Genomic DNA, 21601 nt, shown 5'->3' with positions numbered 1-21601 from the left:
ATTTGGTTCTTCCCATGACAGCTAGAGCCACCATTGCTTTCATGTGCTTCACGCGCACACAATTCACAAGGATCTTTACTACTACTGGAATTAGCTTCTCTCTTCACTGCTACTGATATATAGGTTCTCAAATTTTGTCGAGTCTATTAGTAAATTTCTACATATAATCCTTTTATCCACTTTGGATTGAGTTTGGAATAATATATATACGTGGTGGGACTTTTTGCAAACTCACATCAAATATCAATCAATAATTTTTAAATAAGTAATGTTACATAATACAGGTATAATATATAATTATCGTGCAATTATTTTTTTAAAAAATAAAATTTATTATTAAAAAATTAATTTTTTTCATATAATTTTTATATTTATTCACTCTTTTTAAAATGATTACACTACACTAACGTATTCATGACTGTAATTATTATTTCTTTTTTTAAAATTTTAATTTTGTTAATTAGTTTATCAATATCGTTAGATTAATGCAAGTTCTGATCCGGCCAGCCTGGCCACAATATGCCTATTATGGATTTTTCTACTTGGACAAAAATCCAGTAGTAGTCTCTAAAATTGGTTTATTTATTTAGTATATTTGAAATATATTTAAAAAAAAAAAAAACTAGTTTTGAACCTGGTTCGACCTTTGATTATTTTTTATTTGGAGATTAAGCATTATATAATATCGACAAGCTGCATATATGTGAAGTTCAAAGGATAAAATATATGAATCCTCACATGAATGAGAGTACTCATGATCATGAAGAGGTACGCACGAGATCACATCAATATTTTTGGTAGAGATTCAGAAGAAAAAACTAGCTATAGCTAGGCGAAAATTCTTCAGCTGGTTAATTGGTGACTTGAGATCAACTTCGCTGAGAGAGCATATATATATACACACTTACTATTTTGGTTGAGAGAGCATGCATGTACGCATGAATATGATCATGATGAATAATAGCATACATATGTGTATATATATATACATGAATATGATCATGAGGGCCAGTGATAATATTGTTTGTTAGCATCAAATAATTAATAGATATACAGCTAGGCATGCAATATTATATGGCTGGAACTTTTATTTTTCTTAATTTTCTAGTTTAATTATCTAAATATTGGAATATCGATGCTTTACATGAACTTGATCATGACTATTTCAAATTAAGTTGAAATTAATAAACTTGGCTTGAATTGGAATCAATTCAGTTTACTCTTATTTTAAGTTTAGTCTAACATTCAAACACCCAACTCACAAATTATTAAATTTATCTCAATTCAAAATCTCTTTACATAAATGACTCATAATTCACAACCTTTTTCATTTTTTTTTATAAATATATCTAAACTTATTTTTACATCTAAATACATTTAAACTCATATTAGATAAATCTCATAAAATTCATTCTGCCATCTCTCACTACAAAGAATATGACTTTTTGCATCAATTTTTTATACGTTGCAAAAGAATTGGATGCAAATAAAGAGTAATTGCTTCCAAATTATGGTTGGATGCACATTAGCAGCGTGAGCTTCCTAAAACCGCGCAGGAGTTTTCACTCGATTACCGCTCGACATTGAGCTCGAGCAAACTAAGCAAAAGTTGAATGCAAGATCACCGCTCGACAGGGCGCTCGAGCTAACCCAAGCAGAGTGGAACGCTCGACCCTAACTCGACAGGGAACTCGAGCGAACCCAGACAGAGTAGAACGCTCGACACGCGCTCGATAGGCCACTCAAGCTAATTCAGACAGAGTCAAACGCTCGACCTTCGCTCGATATGGTGCTTGAGCTATCTTAGCATATTGGAACGCTCGACACTAAGCTCAAGCGATTCCTTATTGAAATTCCCGCTCGACCATCGCTAGACACGTCGCTTGAGCTAAACTTCTAGATCACTTAAAATTTAGGGTTTTGAAGCGCCTCCTTTGATTGAAACTATAAATAGAATAGCTTAACTTCTGTTCTAGGGGTGGAGAACAAATGCAAAAAACCCTAAGAGCCTCCAAGAACTTTTTAGAGTAACTTCTCCCCCACTTGGTTGATTCTCTCTTAGATAAACACTTCTCCACCACACCACACTCAAAATCAACTCTTACATGCATGGTCCATTGAAGTAGACATATTTGTTAACCGGAAGAGTTCGAAACTGTTGTTGATGTAGAGATCGAGGAGTTCTTGTGAGAAGCTATATAAAGGTCGGAGTTCCGACATTACATGCATGTAGAAATCGAGTGGGTCACTCGTGGTATTGCAAATCAAGTTTAGCTACTATAAAAATTTTATGAGTGTTTCTAAATTTAACTCATCTCAATTCAATACAGTGTGAACGTGACGACATGACCCAAAAAAATGGTAACAGCTAACTAGCTTAAGGATGGCGCCCGCATTTATTAATTTATTATAATATTAATTAAAGCACGAGGAAAACTGCCTGAACGTAGATGATCCTCAGGATATATACATGGTACCACTATTTAGATATTAACGTCGGCAACAAATCAATTGATGTCAATTTTAAGGTCCCATGTATACTCTAGAGCGGTGCAACTTAAGCCGCTCTTTGTTATATCTAGGGAAAAATTATCTCTTTTTTAATTTTTTTTTTCTAATTTTTTTATTCAGATTTTTTCTTATTTTAAAATATTTTTTAAAAATAGAAAAAAAATATTAATACTCTAATAATCACTTATTTTATTATTAAATAAAAAACAAAATTAAAATATATAAAATATGAAAATGAGATGTCAAAATGATTTGAAAAATAGCATCTAGCTATCATCGAACTCTATCTCGAAGTAATGTATATGTGAAAGTAGGTGTCCCCTCATAAGTTCTGACGGCAGCCTGACGAGTGGCGGCCGCAAAAATGTGATCCACATATATTATATATTAACGCTATAGTTAGATCGACATGATCGATAATGTCTTCTTCTTCTTCTTCTTCTTCTTCTTCTTCTTTTTTTTTTTTAATCGTTTTCAATAAAATAAAAAGTTTTTAGGTCCACTAGCTGCGTGCATGGAGGCAACAAACACAGAAGAAATGTTAATTGCTTTTTTTTTAAAGAGAGAGAGAGAGAGAGAGAGAGAGAGAGAGAGAGAGAGAGAGAGAGAGAGAGAGAGAGAGAGAGAGAGAGGAACTACTGGATCATGAACCTAATTATTAACAAGTACTTATATATATATATATAAAATGTTAATTGCATTTTTTTAAAAAAAAAAAAGAGAGAGAGGAACTAATAATGGATCATGAGCCTAATTATTAACAAGTACTTATATATATATATATATAATTTTCTTGATCGATCCGCAATCAATCGAAGACGAGATCAGCTAGAAAGTGGTATCGATATCATTTACTAAAAGATGATCAGGACCCGAGAGCACTAGTACTACGTCCATATGGGAAAAAAACAAACCACTTGGGTGATTTGTTCATGATGTCTTAATTTGTTTTTTCATGACAGGTAGTACTACTTGAAAGGAAAAAAAAGTCATTTGCTGCAAACAATAACTATTTCCTTTATCATTCTCGAATTTTGCTTGGTTGTGATTTTGACACGTACGTACAGGATAGGATCCAATATATTATATTGTTGAGCTGTCAGATTTGGAAATATTGGTAGTCCTAGTGCTGGAATAATTAATATCTTGGCGATCGAGGAAGATGATCACCAAAGTAAGAATTAATTTATAAAGACAAGATTAATGGCCGGCGGGATATGATCCCAAGTACTAATTCTAACCTTCCTAAAGAACACTGATTATCAAATCCATCGAAATCAAGGAAGTGGAATCAACTGTTAGAATAACCCCACCACCATTCATTCTTCAAAAGCTAGCTAACACGATTAATGACTCAGCTATAAATATATATATATTAACTGTTTAAACATTATATATTTTTTGGTCAGAACAGTAAACCCAATTGCCTAATCCACACAAGTCAATTCATGATGCCCACTGGCCTCCGAATTAAAATAATCACAGGAAAAATATTAAAAAACTCGTCCTTTGATGATCTTTGCGGTGAAAACATTTTGGAAGCTGCCAATTTATAACTTCCAAGTTAAAGGATCGAGTACTGATCTGCATAATGATGTTCGGATCATCGACTAATATTTAAATGTTGTAATAATTTATATGATGCATGGCAGCATCGATATTTTCATGCAGCAGTGATTTTAGAGTTTAACTTAATGCAAGATGAACGTAGCCGTCATGCAAATTAAATAAACGCCTTTCCTCGTGGGAAAATATATGGTACTACTAGCTAGCTAGCTACTGCCCCCTCGTGACTAGCTGTTATCAGAAAAGAAACCCGGCCCCGCCCTATCTATATTATGCAGACGTACGTAAATATCAACTAGAAACGTAACATCGTGAAAGAAAGGGGACACGGAATATGGACAACGTTAATAACCAGGTACAGCCCTAAATAGTTCTTGTGGCTTTCCTCTTCTGAATTCTTTGGCATGCATGTTTTTTTTGCGCACAATTTGCCAAAGTTCTGTCAAACCGAAAAAGTGAGTGAAGTACTGAAACTATAAAGAAGTAGTGTAAGTGAGCTAAATTTCATACCAATTTCCATTCCACAACTTCTTCAAATGGTTATCACCCAATATTCCATAAAAAACCAATCGAGGGATGGAGATCAAGAAGCCGGAGAAGAAGGAAAGCTAAGCCAAGAATGCAAGGAACTTCTTCTTTCTCTTCCCAAAGAGAAAGGGTGGCGAACCTCTCATCTCTACAAATACCAAGGCTTTTGGTGCCAGTCAAGGGAGATCCAATCCACAATCTCTTTCCAAAGGCACTTCCAAGCAAGCGACACTGATGTAATATTAGCCACCGTACCAAAATCAGGCACTACATGGTTGAAAGCCTTGGCCTTTGCCATCGTGAGTCGCAAGCGTTTTCCAATCTTCTCAAACGACCATCCTTTGCTTAAATTCAACCCCCACGATCTTGTACCTTTCTTTGAATACAAGATCTATGCAAATGACCAGCTTCCTGACCTCTCCAACCTTCCACACCCTAGACTTTTTGGCACTCATATTCCTTTTGCTTCCTTGCCTAACTCCATCAAGAAATCTAGCTGTCGGGTGGTTTACATCTGCAGAAACCCATTTGACACTTTCATCTCCTCGTGGCATTTCATTAACAAAATCAAGCCACCATCTCAAGCCCCAATGCCACTAGACGAAGCCTTTGAAATGTACTGCAAAGGGGTTATTGGGTTTGGTCCCTTTTGGGAACACATGTTGGGTTACTGGAAGGAAAGCAGAGACAGGCCCCATAAGGTATTGTTCTTGAAGTACGAGGACCTGAAAGAAGATATCAACTCTTGCTTGAAAAAATTAGCAGAGTTCATGGGGTTCCCATTTTCTTTGGAGGAGGAGAGAGGTGGGATTATTGAAAAGATTGCAAAGCTGTGTAGTTTTGAGAATATGAAGGATTTGGAGGTAAACAAATCTGGCAAGTCTATAAAGAACTTCGAAAACAAGAACTTGTTTAGAAAGGGTGATGTGGGAGATTGGGTGAACTATCTCTCGCCAAGGCAGGTGGAGCAATTAACCAAAGTCGTGGAGGAGAAGTTAGGCGGTTCTGGTGTGTCGTTCAAGGTGTTTTCTTAATAAGTACTACCACAAGCAATACATGTGGTCACGTTAATTGTGCTTTATGTATGTGTCATGTGTATGAGCGCCGGCGTGCATCCTTATGTGTGAGAGATTTCTAGCTGCTAGTTACCTGATCACCTGTGTTGGACAGAATAGGGTGATATTATAGGATATCGTTCCAATAAATATTTCATGATATGCTGGCAGAGGAGAACTTCGAAAACAAGATCAACTTGTTCGGGAAGGGAGAGGTCGGAGATTGGATAAACTACCTGTCGCCTAGGCAGGTGGAGCAACTAACCAAAGTCATGGATCGAAGAGAAGTTAGGTACGTGGCTAGCTCTGGTTTGTCATTTAAAGTGTTCTCTTAATTACTATTACTGTTCCTACAACTACTACTACGAGCATTACATGCATCATCATCATGTGGTCTCAGCTCGAACAATTAATATTGTAATTTGTATCCCTATTAATGCAATAATTAATATATATTTATCTGCTTTTATACAAGTAAGTAACTAAGGGTATAAAGGTAAACTAACAATATTACATTGTAATAGAATTAACAGAATTACATCTAATTGAAACTTAAACTCTCTAATATATATATATATTAGGAAATCATCTTTGTACGCCTTAATTATATATGCATGCGATCATTACCATGCCATGTATGTTGTTCGAATCTTTGATGAAAGAATTTCGACCCCTTTTTTTTATAATTTGAGAGAATTATTAATTGATGTTTATTTCCCCGAATCTAGCATGCATTCCTGTTTGAATCTAGCCAATTATGATCATCGGGTATAAACAGATCATGATATAAACAGATCATGATCTGTTTATATAAATCTTCAAAAGCGGGAACTAATTAAAAAATTAATCAAAGAAAAAATGTTAATCTGTTCCCTGGGTTTGCTTCTTGGATTTCATCGCTAGCTTAATTTTTTTTTCTTTTTTTTAAAATGTTTTAAAAAAATTACTACCACTAAATTTTTGTATTTTTTAAAATATATTATAAAAAAATAAAGATAAATGAACTAGCAACCACACCCAACAGTATTCTTAATCAAGATTAATGAGTATAATGGCCGGCACAAAATTAAGAGAAATTTTATTTACAGTTTTTATTTGGAAACTGCATGTGCATGCTCTTTATTAAATGAAAAAAAAAATATTTTAAGAGGATATAATTTTAATAATTTTAAAAAATTTTAAAAATAAAATTAACTATATCTGCATTACAGTCTCTAAATAAAAACTGTATATAAAATTAATCAAAAGTAATTATAATTCATATATATGTTACTATCTCAACTATGGGATAACGGCCGACATGGAATTTCAAGAGATGTTTCTTTTTTCAAATGGTTGTACTTTCTTTGTTTGGGTATGGTTGTATCTACTTTTAATGTCGGTCAATTGCACCTTCTTTAGACGTTGATCTGTCCCCATCCTCCTCTCTCATCAGGTACCTCTCATATTTGCATCTCACCGGCCTACCCCATGTGTCTTTTGTCGATATTTTTTCATGTGTTGCTGATTAATTTGTTGTTTTTCTCCTCAAGGTTGGAAGCTGAGTTCTCATCTATTAATATTGCTAAATTTCCGCTGATTTATACTAATTGACAACACCCGCATGCACCACCACCAAATATTGATCTCTAGCTACATATATATATATATATATATATTAATGTTTGTACGTTTTGTTCAAATGGCCGGGGACACCTACGTACGATATTAAATGAATCTTAAATGGTACTTCGTACGTATAAAGTTCAAACGGACACAAAATCAATATCCCAAATTTTATTGATCTTCAGAGACATCAGTCGCAAATTACATGAAATATGACCCGACACATGGGCTTCTGATATAAATATATATATATATATATATATAAAGGATAAAGCTTGTGTGCCTCCTGGGCGGTACCGCTTGGTAAAAAAAAAAATTTTGTACTTTGTAATTTTAAGTATACTGGTGTATTTTTTTTATTTTTTAAAAATATTTAAATATATTAAAAAAATGTGAAAAGAAAAATTTGGCGCAGAGTTCTCATGCTCGAAACAATAGGTTGAGCACTAAGCCCCCACTGAGTGCGAATGAAAGCACGGATTACATCTAGAGAGGGTTGCTGTTGAAGAAATTTCAAGACCAAGGAATACCTGAATGGTTGCGCCGAACACACCAATTCCTCCTGCAAAAACCATATTTACGTTTCGCCATCCATGGTTTTTGGGGTATGCATAGGGACCACCACTTCAGGTAGAGGGAGAGGTGTCTGTGAGACCATATCCGTGAAAGATCTTGGCCTCGAATTTGCCAACAGGCCCTTTGGGGCCCCGACGGCTGCCATTTTCCTCAGAGATGACCAACCCCAGCAAAGAAAGATTTTTCGCCAATTCACATGAACCACGACTCCTATATGTAAGAATGAATCGTTGATGCTCTGTAGGACCAAACAATATTCATTTTGTAAGAATGATGTTTTATATATGCATGCCAATTAATACAATAGCAAACTATATATATAATAGAATTTACGTGATATTTGATCATCCATTGATGGATCGACAAGTAGTGCATGGATGGTTGGATTCCCAATATATATGCATATATGCATGGTCCATGATCATGTGTACTATTGAATGCGTTGATTCCATGCCACCTTTTAGTTTATTTCCCTTTTTGCATTTAGAATCTTCCACTAATAATGCAATATCATGTCGTTTGGGCACTTATTCGTTGACCTATTAGTGCACTATGTATGCGTTCAAAATCCATCAGAATGCATTTAGTGAAATATCTTTCGACTTTGTTTATTGAAGTTCTCAGTAAGATAAACAGTTCTACTATAGGTATGGGCCGGTGGGTACCTTTTGCAGAATCGCTAACATCAGTCAATATATTATTAAAAACAAAAATTGATTTGTAAAACATATTTCAAATCCAAAAAAGAAGCAAATTGAACCTAGGAGTGCCAAAATCCATCCCACTCTGAAGAATCTGCACAAAAATTACCATTGAACCCCCTCAGTTGATCGTTCAGCTACCAATCAAAATATTTCTCTACTTCACATTTCTACCATTCCTTAGCTTGACAATTGGATCTAGAGAGGGAGGGGGTTTTGAGAGAGCGAAAGGGAGGGAAGGGAGAATAAACGGGATAAGAATTCAAAATTTATCTAGTAGTATGCTGTAAAAGTCATCGTAGGGATTGGAACACTTATCCATGCCCCTGTTCTTGAAGCAAATTCATGCTTTCCATCTCTCAACTTGATACCATTGCTTGGATGCATTTGAAAGCCTTGAGATGAAATATATTAGAAGAAGATGAGGTTTCAGAATGCGAAGAACCTTGCATCCAAGAAGTTGCTGAATCTTATAGGAGCCATTCAAGAATTGTGACGCCCCCAAATTCCGTTTGGGATCGGACGGACATTTGAAGCGTCGAGATATGCAACACAAGGTTACCTGCCCCCGTTCATGACATATAACATGCAATGTTCCTAACATGCATCTAACATTATGCAATATTCGCAGCGGATAATTTTTTTCTTTAGCAATACTATGCACCAAATTAAAAATATTCCAAATGCTTAAAACATACTTCATACATAAAGACCCATTGAATAGATCACAACACTAGTCCAAAATGGTTATGATCCAAAAAGTACTAAAGATGCAACTCCATTGTACAAGTAGTAATTTACGTTAACTACTATATTAACATTGACGTCGCACCGTCGCTTAGTCAACTGTGTCTAGTTGATCAGCTCCTGATTCTCCTTCAGGTCCTGTAACAAGATCTACCATTCAGGGGGAATGGTAGTTGGGACTACCAAAGTGAGATTTGATTACAAATCTCAGTAAGTTAACAAAAAATTTCCACACAAGCTAATGATGCATGGATGACAGTAAAAGCATAAATGCATAATCAAATTCATAAGTAATTAAAGCATAACTTAGCGTACAACATAGCATAATTGATATAACTTAAATTGAAACATGAACTAAACTTGACTTGACATGAACTTGATCTGAAACTTGACTTAACATGAACTTGCTTTGAAATTTGAATTAACATGAAAAATACATACTCCACAGTTGTTGTGGCCCCATGTATTCTATGTGTAAATACATACTGTAACAGCCCGCTAGAAATTCAATTGTGAAATTTCTATTAACTTTAGGAACCTCGTGAAAACCTCATAAGTTTTCACGAATCCATTAATCGTATAGGTTTTTGTCTAACTATATAGTTAGTATTATTATTTACTATGGTATCATAAGTGTATTTTTGATTATTGGAGATAGTGTGTCAAAATGTATTATGGTTTGTGCCATTAGACTCGGAGGATTATTTAAAGTCTTATGGCGCAATAACATTTTTTCATATTTTCGGATAAAACTTCTGTTCAAAACTGTAGATATTATTGGATAAAAAGAAATATCTTGAGGTAATTTTCGTGAATATTATTGGGTAAAAATATTTTGAGTTGATAGATATTATTAGATAAAAATATCTTAAGTTGATTTTTTTTTAGATATTATTGGATAGAATATTATAAAATAATCATTTATAGATTTTTTTTGGGTAGGAGAAAACTACACTCAACTCTCAACTCCAGCCTCATCTCTTCCATATCTCATCCATAATTATCTCCAGCCACCTCTCCCCACGAAATTATCTTCATTTACACTTTCCATTGAAAGAATATCAAACACTCTCTCTCGGATAGCTTTTAGGAGGTATTTTGCACGCCAATTTCGAAGCTGTTGTAAATATTTTATCATAAAGTTTCCTTCATATAAGTTGTTCCTTTTTTAGTCTAGTTTACATGGATATCTTATTTGCCCCATTTGAAAATCATTTAGTCAGTCAAATATTGTATAAACTATAGAAAGGTCATTCTGGGAGGTAAACTGGAGAATATGTTATAATTTGGAGTTTTTGACCAAGCTAATGGATAGATATTGGTCCGAAATTTTTATGGAGTATTGTTAACATGTATATATGACTATTGGTTGAGGATTTTTCATGATTAAAGGTTTTGATGAAAGATTTTCTTAGATTTAGAAACTTAGAAACTGGAAGAGGAAAAACAGTTTCTGTTTTGAGAAAGTTTAACTCTTTGGTGGTCTAAACCTATTCTAATGACTTTGATAATTTTATTGGAGGATCCTAAACATCTTATATACATGTTATATTATTATTTTGAAGATATTTGATGTTAGTTTCAAAGATATGAAATTTTATGCAAAGAGATATTCAGATAAGCCAAAGTGTGGATATTCTTGGCTAAATTTATGTTTTGATTAATTTCTAACCATGTGATCTTGAATTAGAAGCTTGTATATGTTTTAGGACATCTTTTTAAATCATGTAATGGTTTGGTTTGAAGATCATATATTTATAAGTCATAGATCAAGAGATTTATCAAAACTAGTTGAGGAAAAAGTTTCTGTTTTTGGACTAAGTGTAAAACCAAAAACTCCAAATTTTATTTTGTGATTTTGGTGACTTTAGTTTGATGATTTAAAGCATGGTTGATGTTAGGATGATATTATGAATATGTTAGAAGTAAGATTTGATTTTTGAAATTATTGGAGATGTTTTGATTTAAGGTCAAAACTTGTGATTCAAGTGCTTGGATCTTTTTACAAAAAAGTTTGGTGTTGATTATTAGCTTTTTTTAAATGGATGTTTTAAGTATGGTTTTGAACTTAGGATTGGAAGATGTTTGTTGCAAAATTTTGGTTTAAGCATGAGTTTTGAAGTTGGAAGGAATTGCAACAAAAATAAAGGGAAATGGCCTATGGATGTTTCGACCATAATGTGTTCTTCATAGTTGTGTTTTGTTTTAAATTTTTCTGAGTTGATATTTAAATTTAGGACAAAATTTACATGAGAAATGTAAATTTTGAAAACTTTTGGAGTTAGTATGCAAAATCCTTAAGTTATGGGTAAAACGGTCATTTTCCCACATGTAGAGAGTAAAATGAAAATTTTACTCTTTAAGTTAGTATTTTTCATATTTCAAATTATTAGTGATTTAGTTCTAACTTTTAGAATCACTAATTACAGTTCTTCATGATCGCACTTGAAGTTTTATAAGAAACGCGGAGATCGAGGTAAGTTAGCTTTTAACTTACTAGCAGTCTACTGTGTATGTGTGCTAAGTAAAGGAACTACAGTGTATGTATGTATGTTATCATATATGTCATGCTATGCCAAGTTATCACGTAATTATCTATTATACATAATTTATTCTATCATCAATTTTTATCTGTTACATAATATATTCTGTCATGTATTACTGTACATTACAAGTATGTCATGTTAAATATGTTAAATATATTCTGTCATGTTAAATATGTCATGTTACGAAATATTTCTATCTCAAGTTGGTCATGTATTTCAAGTTATGTTCAAATCACGTTATGTTACGTCAGGGCTTCAGTCCTTTCGTTTTCCAGTCACGTTTCATCTTGAGTACATTCAGTTTGTGTAGAATACATGGGGCCACAACAACTGTGGAGTATGTATTTACACGTAGAATACATGGGGCCACAACAACTGTGGAGTATGTATTTTTGATGTTAAGTCAAGTTTGTGTAGAATACATGGGGCCACAACAATTGTGGAGTATGTATTTACACGTAGAATACATGGGGCCACAACAACTGTAGAGTATGTATTTTTCATGTTAAGTCAAGTTTGTGTAGAATACATGGGGCCACAACAATTGTGGAGTATGTATTTACACGTAGAATACATGGGGCCACAACAACTGTGGAGTATGTATTTTTCATATTAAGTCAAGTTTGTGTAGAATACATAGGGCCACAACAACTGTGGAGTATGTATTTACACGTAGAATACATGGGGCCATAACAACTGTGGAGTATGTATTTTTCATGTTAAGTCAAGTTTCAGATCAAGTTCATGTCAAGTCAAGTTCAGTTCATGTTTCAATTTAAGTTATGTTAATTATGTTATGTTGTATGCCAAGTTATGCTTTAATTACTTATGAATTTGATTATGCATTTATGCTTTTACTGTCATCCATGCATCATTAGCTTGTGTGGAAGTTTTTTGTTAACTTACTGAGATTTGTAATCAAATCTTACTTTGGTAGTCCCAACTACCATTCCTCCCGAATGGTAGATCTTGTTACAGGACCTGAAGGAGAATCAGGAGCTGATCAACTAGACACAGTTGACTAAGCGACGGTGCGACGTCAATGTTAATATAGTTGTTAACGTAAATTACTACTTGTACAATGGAGTTGCATCTTTAGTACTTTTTGGATCATAACCATTTTGGACTAGTGTTGTGATCTATTCAATGGGTCTTTATGTATGAAGTATGTTTTAAGCATTTGGGATATTTTCAATTTGGTGCATAGTATTGCTAAAGAAAAAAATTATCCGCTGCGAATATTGCATAATGTTAGATGCATGTTAGGAACATTGCATCTTATATGTCATGAACGGGGGCAGGTAACCTTGTGTTGCATGTCTCGACGCTTCAAATGTCCGTCCGATCCCAAACGGAATTTGGGGGCGTCACAGGGTGGTATCAGAGCAATACGTCTCTGGGCAGTAAATCTACATGTCCTTAGGAAATGCACCAAATATTAGGCTTGAAATTTTTAAGTCGTCAGTAGGCTTGAATTTCTTAAAGTATGAAAAGTAGTATGTGGTTTTAATACATATACTCGTATGTTTCAAGAAGGGACACATGACTCGTGGTAGAATACCTCGAAATCTTAAGAGAGATAACAATCAAGAGGATCAAAATTCCCCGATGGATGAAGGATTAGCTGAGGTGATAAGTTTGCTGACCAACGTGTTTAGACATCCACAACTATGGCAAGTGCACATACCCATTAGAGTATATGCTGTCACTTAGAGAGATGTAGATGTTGACGCTCCAGGAACTGCAGGAGCTGGTATCGTCACTGGTATTTTACTAAGACCTATGTGTGGTTAAACATAGTTAAGGTTGATCTGATTGCAATTGATGGTAGTATTGCATTATTGTTATTTTGGAGTAGGTCAAGTCATTGGGGTTGGTAAATTGTACATTGTTTGATTCAAATGAGTCATTATTTCTATTAATTGTGATAGTGCTTGAGAATTCAGCTTAGAAGCTGAATTGTTACCCTAGTGGTAAGAGTAACAATTTTCATTAAAAATATTATTGTTAATACCAATGTAGATATAGAATACCTTTTAGTAATATGAGAAATGATATGTAAGATTGATTAATGGTATTCCACATATTTGGAGGATTGTTTTGATTCTGAGAATACGATAGAAATTGTGTTTGGAAGAGTAATTTGATTAGGAGAAGCTTTAGCCTTAGTAGGATTCATTTATGATAATAGTATTACCACGCCGCCAATAAATGATTTCTGGCAAAGCACTATCTTTATGGATACATAGATCGATCTTCTTTTGAAGACTATTATATAGGGAGTAAAATCTTGGTTTTGAGGATTTATGTAAACATTAGGAACAAATCATTTAGAGTTAGAATAATTGATAACTCATGATAGATAGAAGAGTTATGACAATCATAAGAGAGAAAGTCTCAAGTTTGAGTTATTAACTGGTCAGTTATCGAAGTACCACATAGGAAGATGACTGATTGTTGCGATTATAAAGAAGTAAGTTAGTCCTAGACCAGTAGAACTCATTGAGGTTTTTATTAACTTGAAGATTTCTGAGAGTTTGGATATGCATGATTAAATGCATATTTATATGAGTCATTGGATCATGCCATATATATGAAAATCCCTGAAAGAAATAAAATGGAGCACATAAAACATCTACCAAAAGATAGAAACACAAATATGAATATTTGTGAAGTATTATTTTATTATCATAAAGCAAAATTACAGAAATTTGAGGCTCTTTGCCTCAATCTTTAAACGCTCTTGCTCTTCAAAAATCTGCATGTCTTTCCTATCTAAAGGAGTAGCCACTCGAAAAGAAGAGTTAAGCAAAGATTTTAAATCTCTGTTCACTCGCTTTACTGCTTCTATCTTCATGTTGGATTTCATAAGAAGCCTCTGAAGGATAGAAATACTCTCGTGGAGTTTGTCAACCCCACCAGTCCTGGATTGTAGTCGCTGAGAATATGCGACAATGGCTGATGAGTATCGGGTATCGAGACTCACAAGCTCGTAGATAAGTTCATTTTCTGACTTATTAGTCAGATCATTATTTGATTGCATAATAGCACCTATGGAAGAAGCAGAAACAACTAGTGAACGAGGTGCAGAATACCTCATGTATTGGTAATGAGAAGATTGCTGAGCCATTGCAAAATGAGAAAGCAGAAAGAGATTGCAGAGTAAGAATGCAGACTAATTTCAAAAAAGTGAAGAAGATGAGATGCGAAAGAAGATGAACTGAATAATTCTTTTATAGAGAAAATTATGACGAATCATCTCTCGTGAAGCATTTTTGTACAAGAGACAATAACAAAGTAGCGTCATAGCTATGCGGCGCCTGACAACTACAGAAGACCTATAAAAATCATGCGGATCAGAGTTGTCTGGTCTAAAACAGAGTGCCACCGATTTTGTTAAAGAGAGAGAGAGAGAGAGAGAGAGAGAGAGAGAGAGAGAGATTAACGGCTTAATTTTGATAAATTCTCTACTAACTATGGTATTTACAATAACATTTAAAGTATATCACCTATGTTTTTCTAAAGAAGAGTTTCGGAAGATTATTTACTTAAAGTTTTAGATTTGGAGAGTATGTCGTTACAACTTGGTCAACCTTGAGCAAAGAAGTATAATCTAATTGTTGATTAAAGTAAGAGAGTTAAGGAATGACATAATCTCAAAGGCAAATATATACGGGATAGACACCAGGTTGGTAAGCAACACATATTTTTTAACTTATTATTTCTTACTTACTTTGATTTCGAGGACGAAATCTTTTTTTTAGGAGGGGAGATTGTAACAGCCCGCTAGAAATTCAATTGTGAAATTTCCATTAACTTTAGGAACCTCGTGAAAACCTCATAAGTTTTCACGAATCCATTAATCGTATAGGTTTTTGTCTAACTATATAGTTAGTGTTATTATTTACTATGGTATCATAAGTGTATTTTTGATTATTGGAGATAGTTAGAAGTGTCAAAATGTATTATGGTTTGTGCCATTAGACTTGGAGGATTATTTAAAGTCTTATGGCACAATAACATTTTTTCATATTTTCGGACAAAACGTCTGTTCAAAACTGTAGATATTATTGGATAAAAAGAAATATCTTGAGGTAATTTTCGTGAATATTATTGGATAAAAATATTTTGAGTTGATAGATATTATTAGATAAAAATATCTTAAGTTGATTTTTTTTTAGATATTATTGGATAGAATATTATAAAATAATCATTTATAGATTTTTTTTGGGTAGGAGAAAACTACACTCAACTCTCAACTCCAGCCTCATCTCTTCCATATCTCATCCATAATTATCTCCAGCCACCTCTCCCCACGAAATTATCTTCATTTACACTTTCCATTGAAAGAATATCAAACACTCTCTCTTGGACAGCTTTTAGGACGTATTTTGCACGCCAATTTCGAAGCTGTTGTAAATATTTTATCATAAAGTCTCCTTCATATAAGTTGTTCCTTTTTTAGTCTAGTTTACATGGATATCTTATTTGCCCCATTTGAAAATCATTTGGTCAGTCAAATATTGTATAAACTATAGAAATGTCATTCTGGGAGGTAAACTGGAGAATATGTTATAGTTTGGAGTTTTTGACCAAGCTAATGGATAGATATTGGTCCGAAATTTTTATGGAGTATTGTTAACATGTATATATGACTATTGGTTGAGGATTTTTCATGATTAAAGATTTTGATGAAAGATTTTCTTAGATTTAGAAACTTAGAAACTGGAAGAGGAAAAACAGTTTCTGTTTTGAGAAAGTTTAACTCTTTGGTGGTCTAAACCTATTCTAATGACTTTGATAATTTTATTGGAGGATCCTAAACATCTTATATACATGTTATATTATTATTTTGAAGATATTTGATGTTAGTTTCAAAGATATGAAATTTTATGCAAAGAGATATTCAGATAAGCCAAAGTGTGGATATTCTTGGCTAAATTTATGTTTTGATTAATTTCTAACCATGTGATCTTGAATTAGAAGCTTGTATATGTTTTAGGACATCTTTTTAAACCATGTAATGGTTTGGTTTGAAGATCATATATTTATAAGTCATAGATCAAGAGATTTATCAAAACTAGTTGAGGAAAAAGTTTCTGTTTTTGGACTAAGTGTAAAACCAAAAACTCCAAATTTTATTTTGTGATTTTGGTGACTTTAGTTTGATGATTTAAAGCATGGTTGATGTTAGGATGATATTATGAATATGTTAGAAGTAAGATTTGATTTTTGAAATTCTTGGAGATGTTTTGATTTAAGGTCAAAACTTGTGATTCAAGTGCTTGGATCTTTTTACAAAAAAGTTTGGTGTTGATTATTAGCTTTTTCTAAATGGATGTTTTAAGTATGGTTTTGAACTTAGGATTGGAAGATGTTTGTTGCAAAATTTTGGTTTAAGCATGAGTTTTGAAGTTGGAAGGAATTGCAACAAAAATAAAGGGAAATGGCCTATGGATGTTTCGACCATAATGTGTTCTTCATAGTTGTGTTTTGTTTTAAATTTTTCTGAGTTGATATTTAAATTTAGGACAAAATTTACATGAGAAATGTAAATTTTGGAAACTTCTGGAGTTAGTATGCAAAATCCTTAAGTTATGGGTAAAACGGTCATTTTCCCACATGTAGAGAGTAAAATGAAAATTTTACTCTTTAAGTTAGTATTTTCCATATTTTAAATTATTAGTGATTTAGTTCTAACTTTTAGAATCACTAATTACAGTTCTTCATGATCGCACTTGAAGTTTTATAAGAAACGCGGAGATCGAGGTAAGTTAGCTTTTAACTTACTAGCAGTCTACTGTGTATGTGTGCTAAGTAAAGGAACTACAGTGTATGTATGTATGTTATCATATATGTCATGCTATGCCAAGTTATCACGTAATTATCTATTATACAGAATTTATTCTATCATCAATTTTTATCTGTTACATAATATATTCTGTCATGTATTACTGTACATTACAAGTATGTCATGTTAAATATGTTAAATATATTCTGTCATGTTAAATATGCCATGTTACGAAATATTTCTATCTCAAGTTGGTCATGTATTTCAAGTTATGTTCAAATCACGTTATGTTACGTCAGGGCTTCAGTCCTTTCGTTTTCCAGTCACGTTTCATCTTGAGTACATTCAGTTTGTGTAGAATACATGGGGCCACAACAACTGTGGAGTATGTATTTTTCATGTTAAGTCAAGTTTGTGTAGAATACATGGGGCCACAACAATTGTGGAATATGTATTTACACGTAGAATACATGGGGCCACAACAACTGTGGAGTATGTATTTTTCATGTTAAGTCAAGTTTGTGTAGAATACATGGGGTCACAACAACTGTGGAGTATGTATTTTTCATATTAAGTCAAGTTTGTGTAGAATACATGGGGCCACAACAACTGTGGAGTATGTATTTACACGTAGAATACATGGGGCCATAACAACTGTGGAATATGTATTTTTCATGTTAAGTCAAGTTTCAGATCAAGTTCATGTCAAGTCAAGTTCAGTTCATGTTTCAATTTAAGTTATGTTAATTATGTTATGTTGTACGCCAAGTTATGCTTTAATTACTTATGAATTTGATTATGCATTTATGCTTTTACTGTCATCCATACATCATTAGCTTGTGTGGAAGTTTTTTGTTAACTTACTGAGATTTGTAATCAAATCTCACTTTGGTAGTCCCAACTACCATTCCTCCCGAATGGTAGATCTTGTTACAGGAACTGAAGGAGAATCAGAAGCTGATCAACTAGACACAGTTGACTAAGCGACGGTGCGACGTCAATGTTAATATAGTTGTTAACGTAAATTACTACTTGTACAATGGAGTTGCATTTTTAGTACTTTTTGGATCATAACCATTTTGGACTAGTGTTGTGATCTATTCAATGGGTCTTTATGTATGAAGTATGTTTTAAGCATTTGGGATATTTTCAATTTGGTGCATAGTATTGCTAAAGAAAAAAATTATCCGCTGCGAATATTGCATAATGTTATATGCATGTTAGGAACATTGCATCTTATATGTCATGAACGGGGGCAGGTAACCTTGTGTTGCATGTCTCGACGCTTCAAATGTCCGTCCGATCCCAAACGGAATTTGGGGGCGTCACACATACTCTACAGTTGTTGTGGCCCCATGTATTCTACACAAACTTGACTTAACATGAAAAATACATACTCCACAGTTGTTGTGGCCCCATGTATTCTACGGAAACTTATTCTTTAACTGCTTAAATACATACTCCACAGTTGTTGTGGCCCCATGTATTCTACGTGTCACAATTGTTGTGTCTCACGTAGTGTATGCGCCACAATTGCTGTGACCTCATACATAAGTAATCAAGATGAAACGTGACTGGAATACGAAATGACTGAAACCCTGACGTAACATAACGTGACTTGAACATAACTTGAAATACATGACCAACTTGAGATAGAAATATTTCGTAACATGACATAACATATAATAGACAACATATTTAACATGACATACTTGCAATAGTGAATATTACATGACTTGACATACATGTAATAGATGGCATACTTAGCATGACGTACTTGTAAGGTACAGTAATACATGACAGAATATATTATGTAACAGATAAAAAATTGATGACAGAATAAATTTTATATAATAGACAATTACGTGATAACTTGGCATGGCATGACATATATGATAACATACATACATACACTGTAGTTCCTTTACTTAGCACATATACACAGTAGACTGCTAGTAAGTTAAAAACTAACTTACCTTGATCTCCGCGTTTCTTATAAAACTTCAAGTGCGACCACGAGAAACTGTAATTAGTGATTCTAAAAGTTAGAACTAAATCACTAATAATTTGAAATATGGAAAATACTAACTTAAAGAGTAAAATTTTCATTTTACTCTCTACATGTGGGAAAATGACCGTTTTACCCATAACTTAAGGATTTTGCATACTAATTCCAAAAGTTTTCAAAATTTACATTCCTCATGTAAATTTTGTCCTAAACTTAAATATCAACTCAGAAAAATTTAAAACAAAACACAACTATGAAGAACACACTATGGCCGAAACATCCATAGGCCATTTCCCTTGATTTTTGTTGCAATTCCTTCCAACTTCAAAACTCATGCTTAAACCAAAATTTTGCAACAAATATCTTCCAATCCTAAGTTCAAAACCATAATTAAAACATCCATTTAGAAAAAGCTAATAATTAACACCAAACTTTTTTGTAAAAAGATCCAAGCACTTGAATCACAAGTTTTGACCTTAAATCAAAACATCTCCAAGAATTTCAAAAATCAAATCTTACTTCTAACATATTCATAATATTATCCTAACATCAACCATGCTTTAAATCATCGAACTAAAGTCACCAAAATCACAAAATAACATTTGGAGTTTTTGGTTTTACACTTAGTCCAAAAACAGAAACTTTTTCCTCAACTAGTTTTGATAAATCTCTTGATCTATGACTTATAAATATATGATCTTCAAACCAAACCATCACATGGTTTAAAAATATGTCCTAAAACATATATAAGCTTCTAATTCAAGATCACATGGTTAGAAATTAACCAAAACATAAATTTAGCCAAGAATATCCACACTTTGGCTTATTTGAATATTTCTTTGCATAAAATTTCATATCTTTGAAACTAACATCAAATATCTTCAAAATAATAATATAACATGTATATAAGATACTTAGGATCCTCCAATAAAATTATTAAAGTCATTAGAATAGATTTAGACCACTAAAGAGTTAAACTTTCTCAAAACAGAAACTGTTTTTCTTCTTTCAGTTTCTAAGTTTCTAAATTTAAGAAAATCTTTCATCAAAACCTTTAATCATGCAAAAATCCTCAACCAATAGTCACATATACATGTTAACAATACTCCATAAAAATTTCGGACCAATATTTATCCATTAGCTTGGTCAAAAACTCCAAACTATAACATATTCTCCAGTTTATCTCCCAGAATGACATTTCTATAGTTTACACAATATTTGACTGACCAAATAATCTTCAAATGGGGCAAATAAGATATCCATGTAAACTAGACTAAAAAAGGAACAACTTATATGAAGGAGACTTTATGATAAAACACTTACAAAAGCTTCGAAATGGGTATGCAAAAGACCTCCTAAAAGTTATCCGAGAGAAAGTGTTTGATATTCTTTCAATGGAAAGTGTAAATGAAGATAATTTCGTGGGGAGAGGTGGCTGGAGATACTTATGGATGAGATATGGAAGAGATGAGGCTGGAGTTGGGAGTTGAGTGTAGTTTTCTCCTACCCAAAATATCTATAAAAGATTATCTCATAATATTCTATCCAATAGTATCTACAAAAAATCAACTTAAGATATTTTTATCTAATAATATCTATAAAAATCAACTCAAAATATTTTTACCCAATAATATTCATGAAAATTACCTCAAGATATTTCTTTTTATCCAATAATATCTACAGTTTTGAACAGACGTTTTGTCCGAAAATATGAAAAAATGTTATTGCGCCATAAGACTTTAAATAACCCTCCGAGTTTAATGGCACAAACCATAATACATTTTGACACTTCTAACTATCTCCAATAATTAAAAACACACTTCTGATACCATAGTAAATAATAACACTAACTATGTAGTTAAACAAAAACCTATACGATTAATGGATTCGTGAAAACTTATGGGGTTTTCACGAGACTCCTAAAGTTAATAGAAATTTCACAATTGAATTTCTAGCGGGCTGTTACA

The 21601-nt window shown here is 33.1% G+C and overlaps 1 protein-coding gene across 1 annotated transcript; it reads left to right on the top strand.

The window, feature by feature from the left end:
• Window positions 1–4402: 4402 nt before the first annotated feature.
• LOC122291349 (cytosolic sulfotransferase 15-like) lies at window positions 4403–6138 on the top strand. Its single transcript, XM_043099035.1, has one exon. The coding sequence runs from the start codon at window positions 4614–4616 to the stop codon at window positions 5637–5639; it is 1026 nt and encodes a 341-aa protein (XP_042954969.1). The 5' UTR covers window positions 4403–4613; the 3' UTR covers window positions 5640–6138.
• Window positions 6139–21601: the final 15463 nt, after the last annotated feature.

This window comes from Carya illinoinensis, chromosome 13, assembly GCF_018687715.1.
Source record: "Carya illinoinensis cultivar Pawnee chromosome 13, C.illinoinensisPawnee_v1, whole genome shotgun sequence".
Classification (NCBI taxonomy): Eukaryota; Viridiplantae; Streptophyta; class Magnoliopsida; order Fagales; family Juglandaceae; genus Carya; species Carya illinoinensis.
The sequence above is the reverse complement of the archived record's forward strand: the minus strand, read 5'-3'. Positions and strand labels throughout refer to the sequence as shown.

What these genes read in the sequence shown, in the direction of transcription:
- LOC122291349 (XM_043099035.1), top strand. Translation starts at nt 4,614, where the DNA reads ATGGTTATCACCCAATATTCCATAAAAAACCAATCGAGGGATGGAGAT.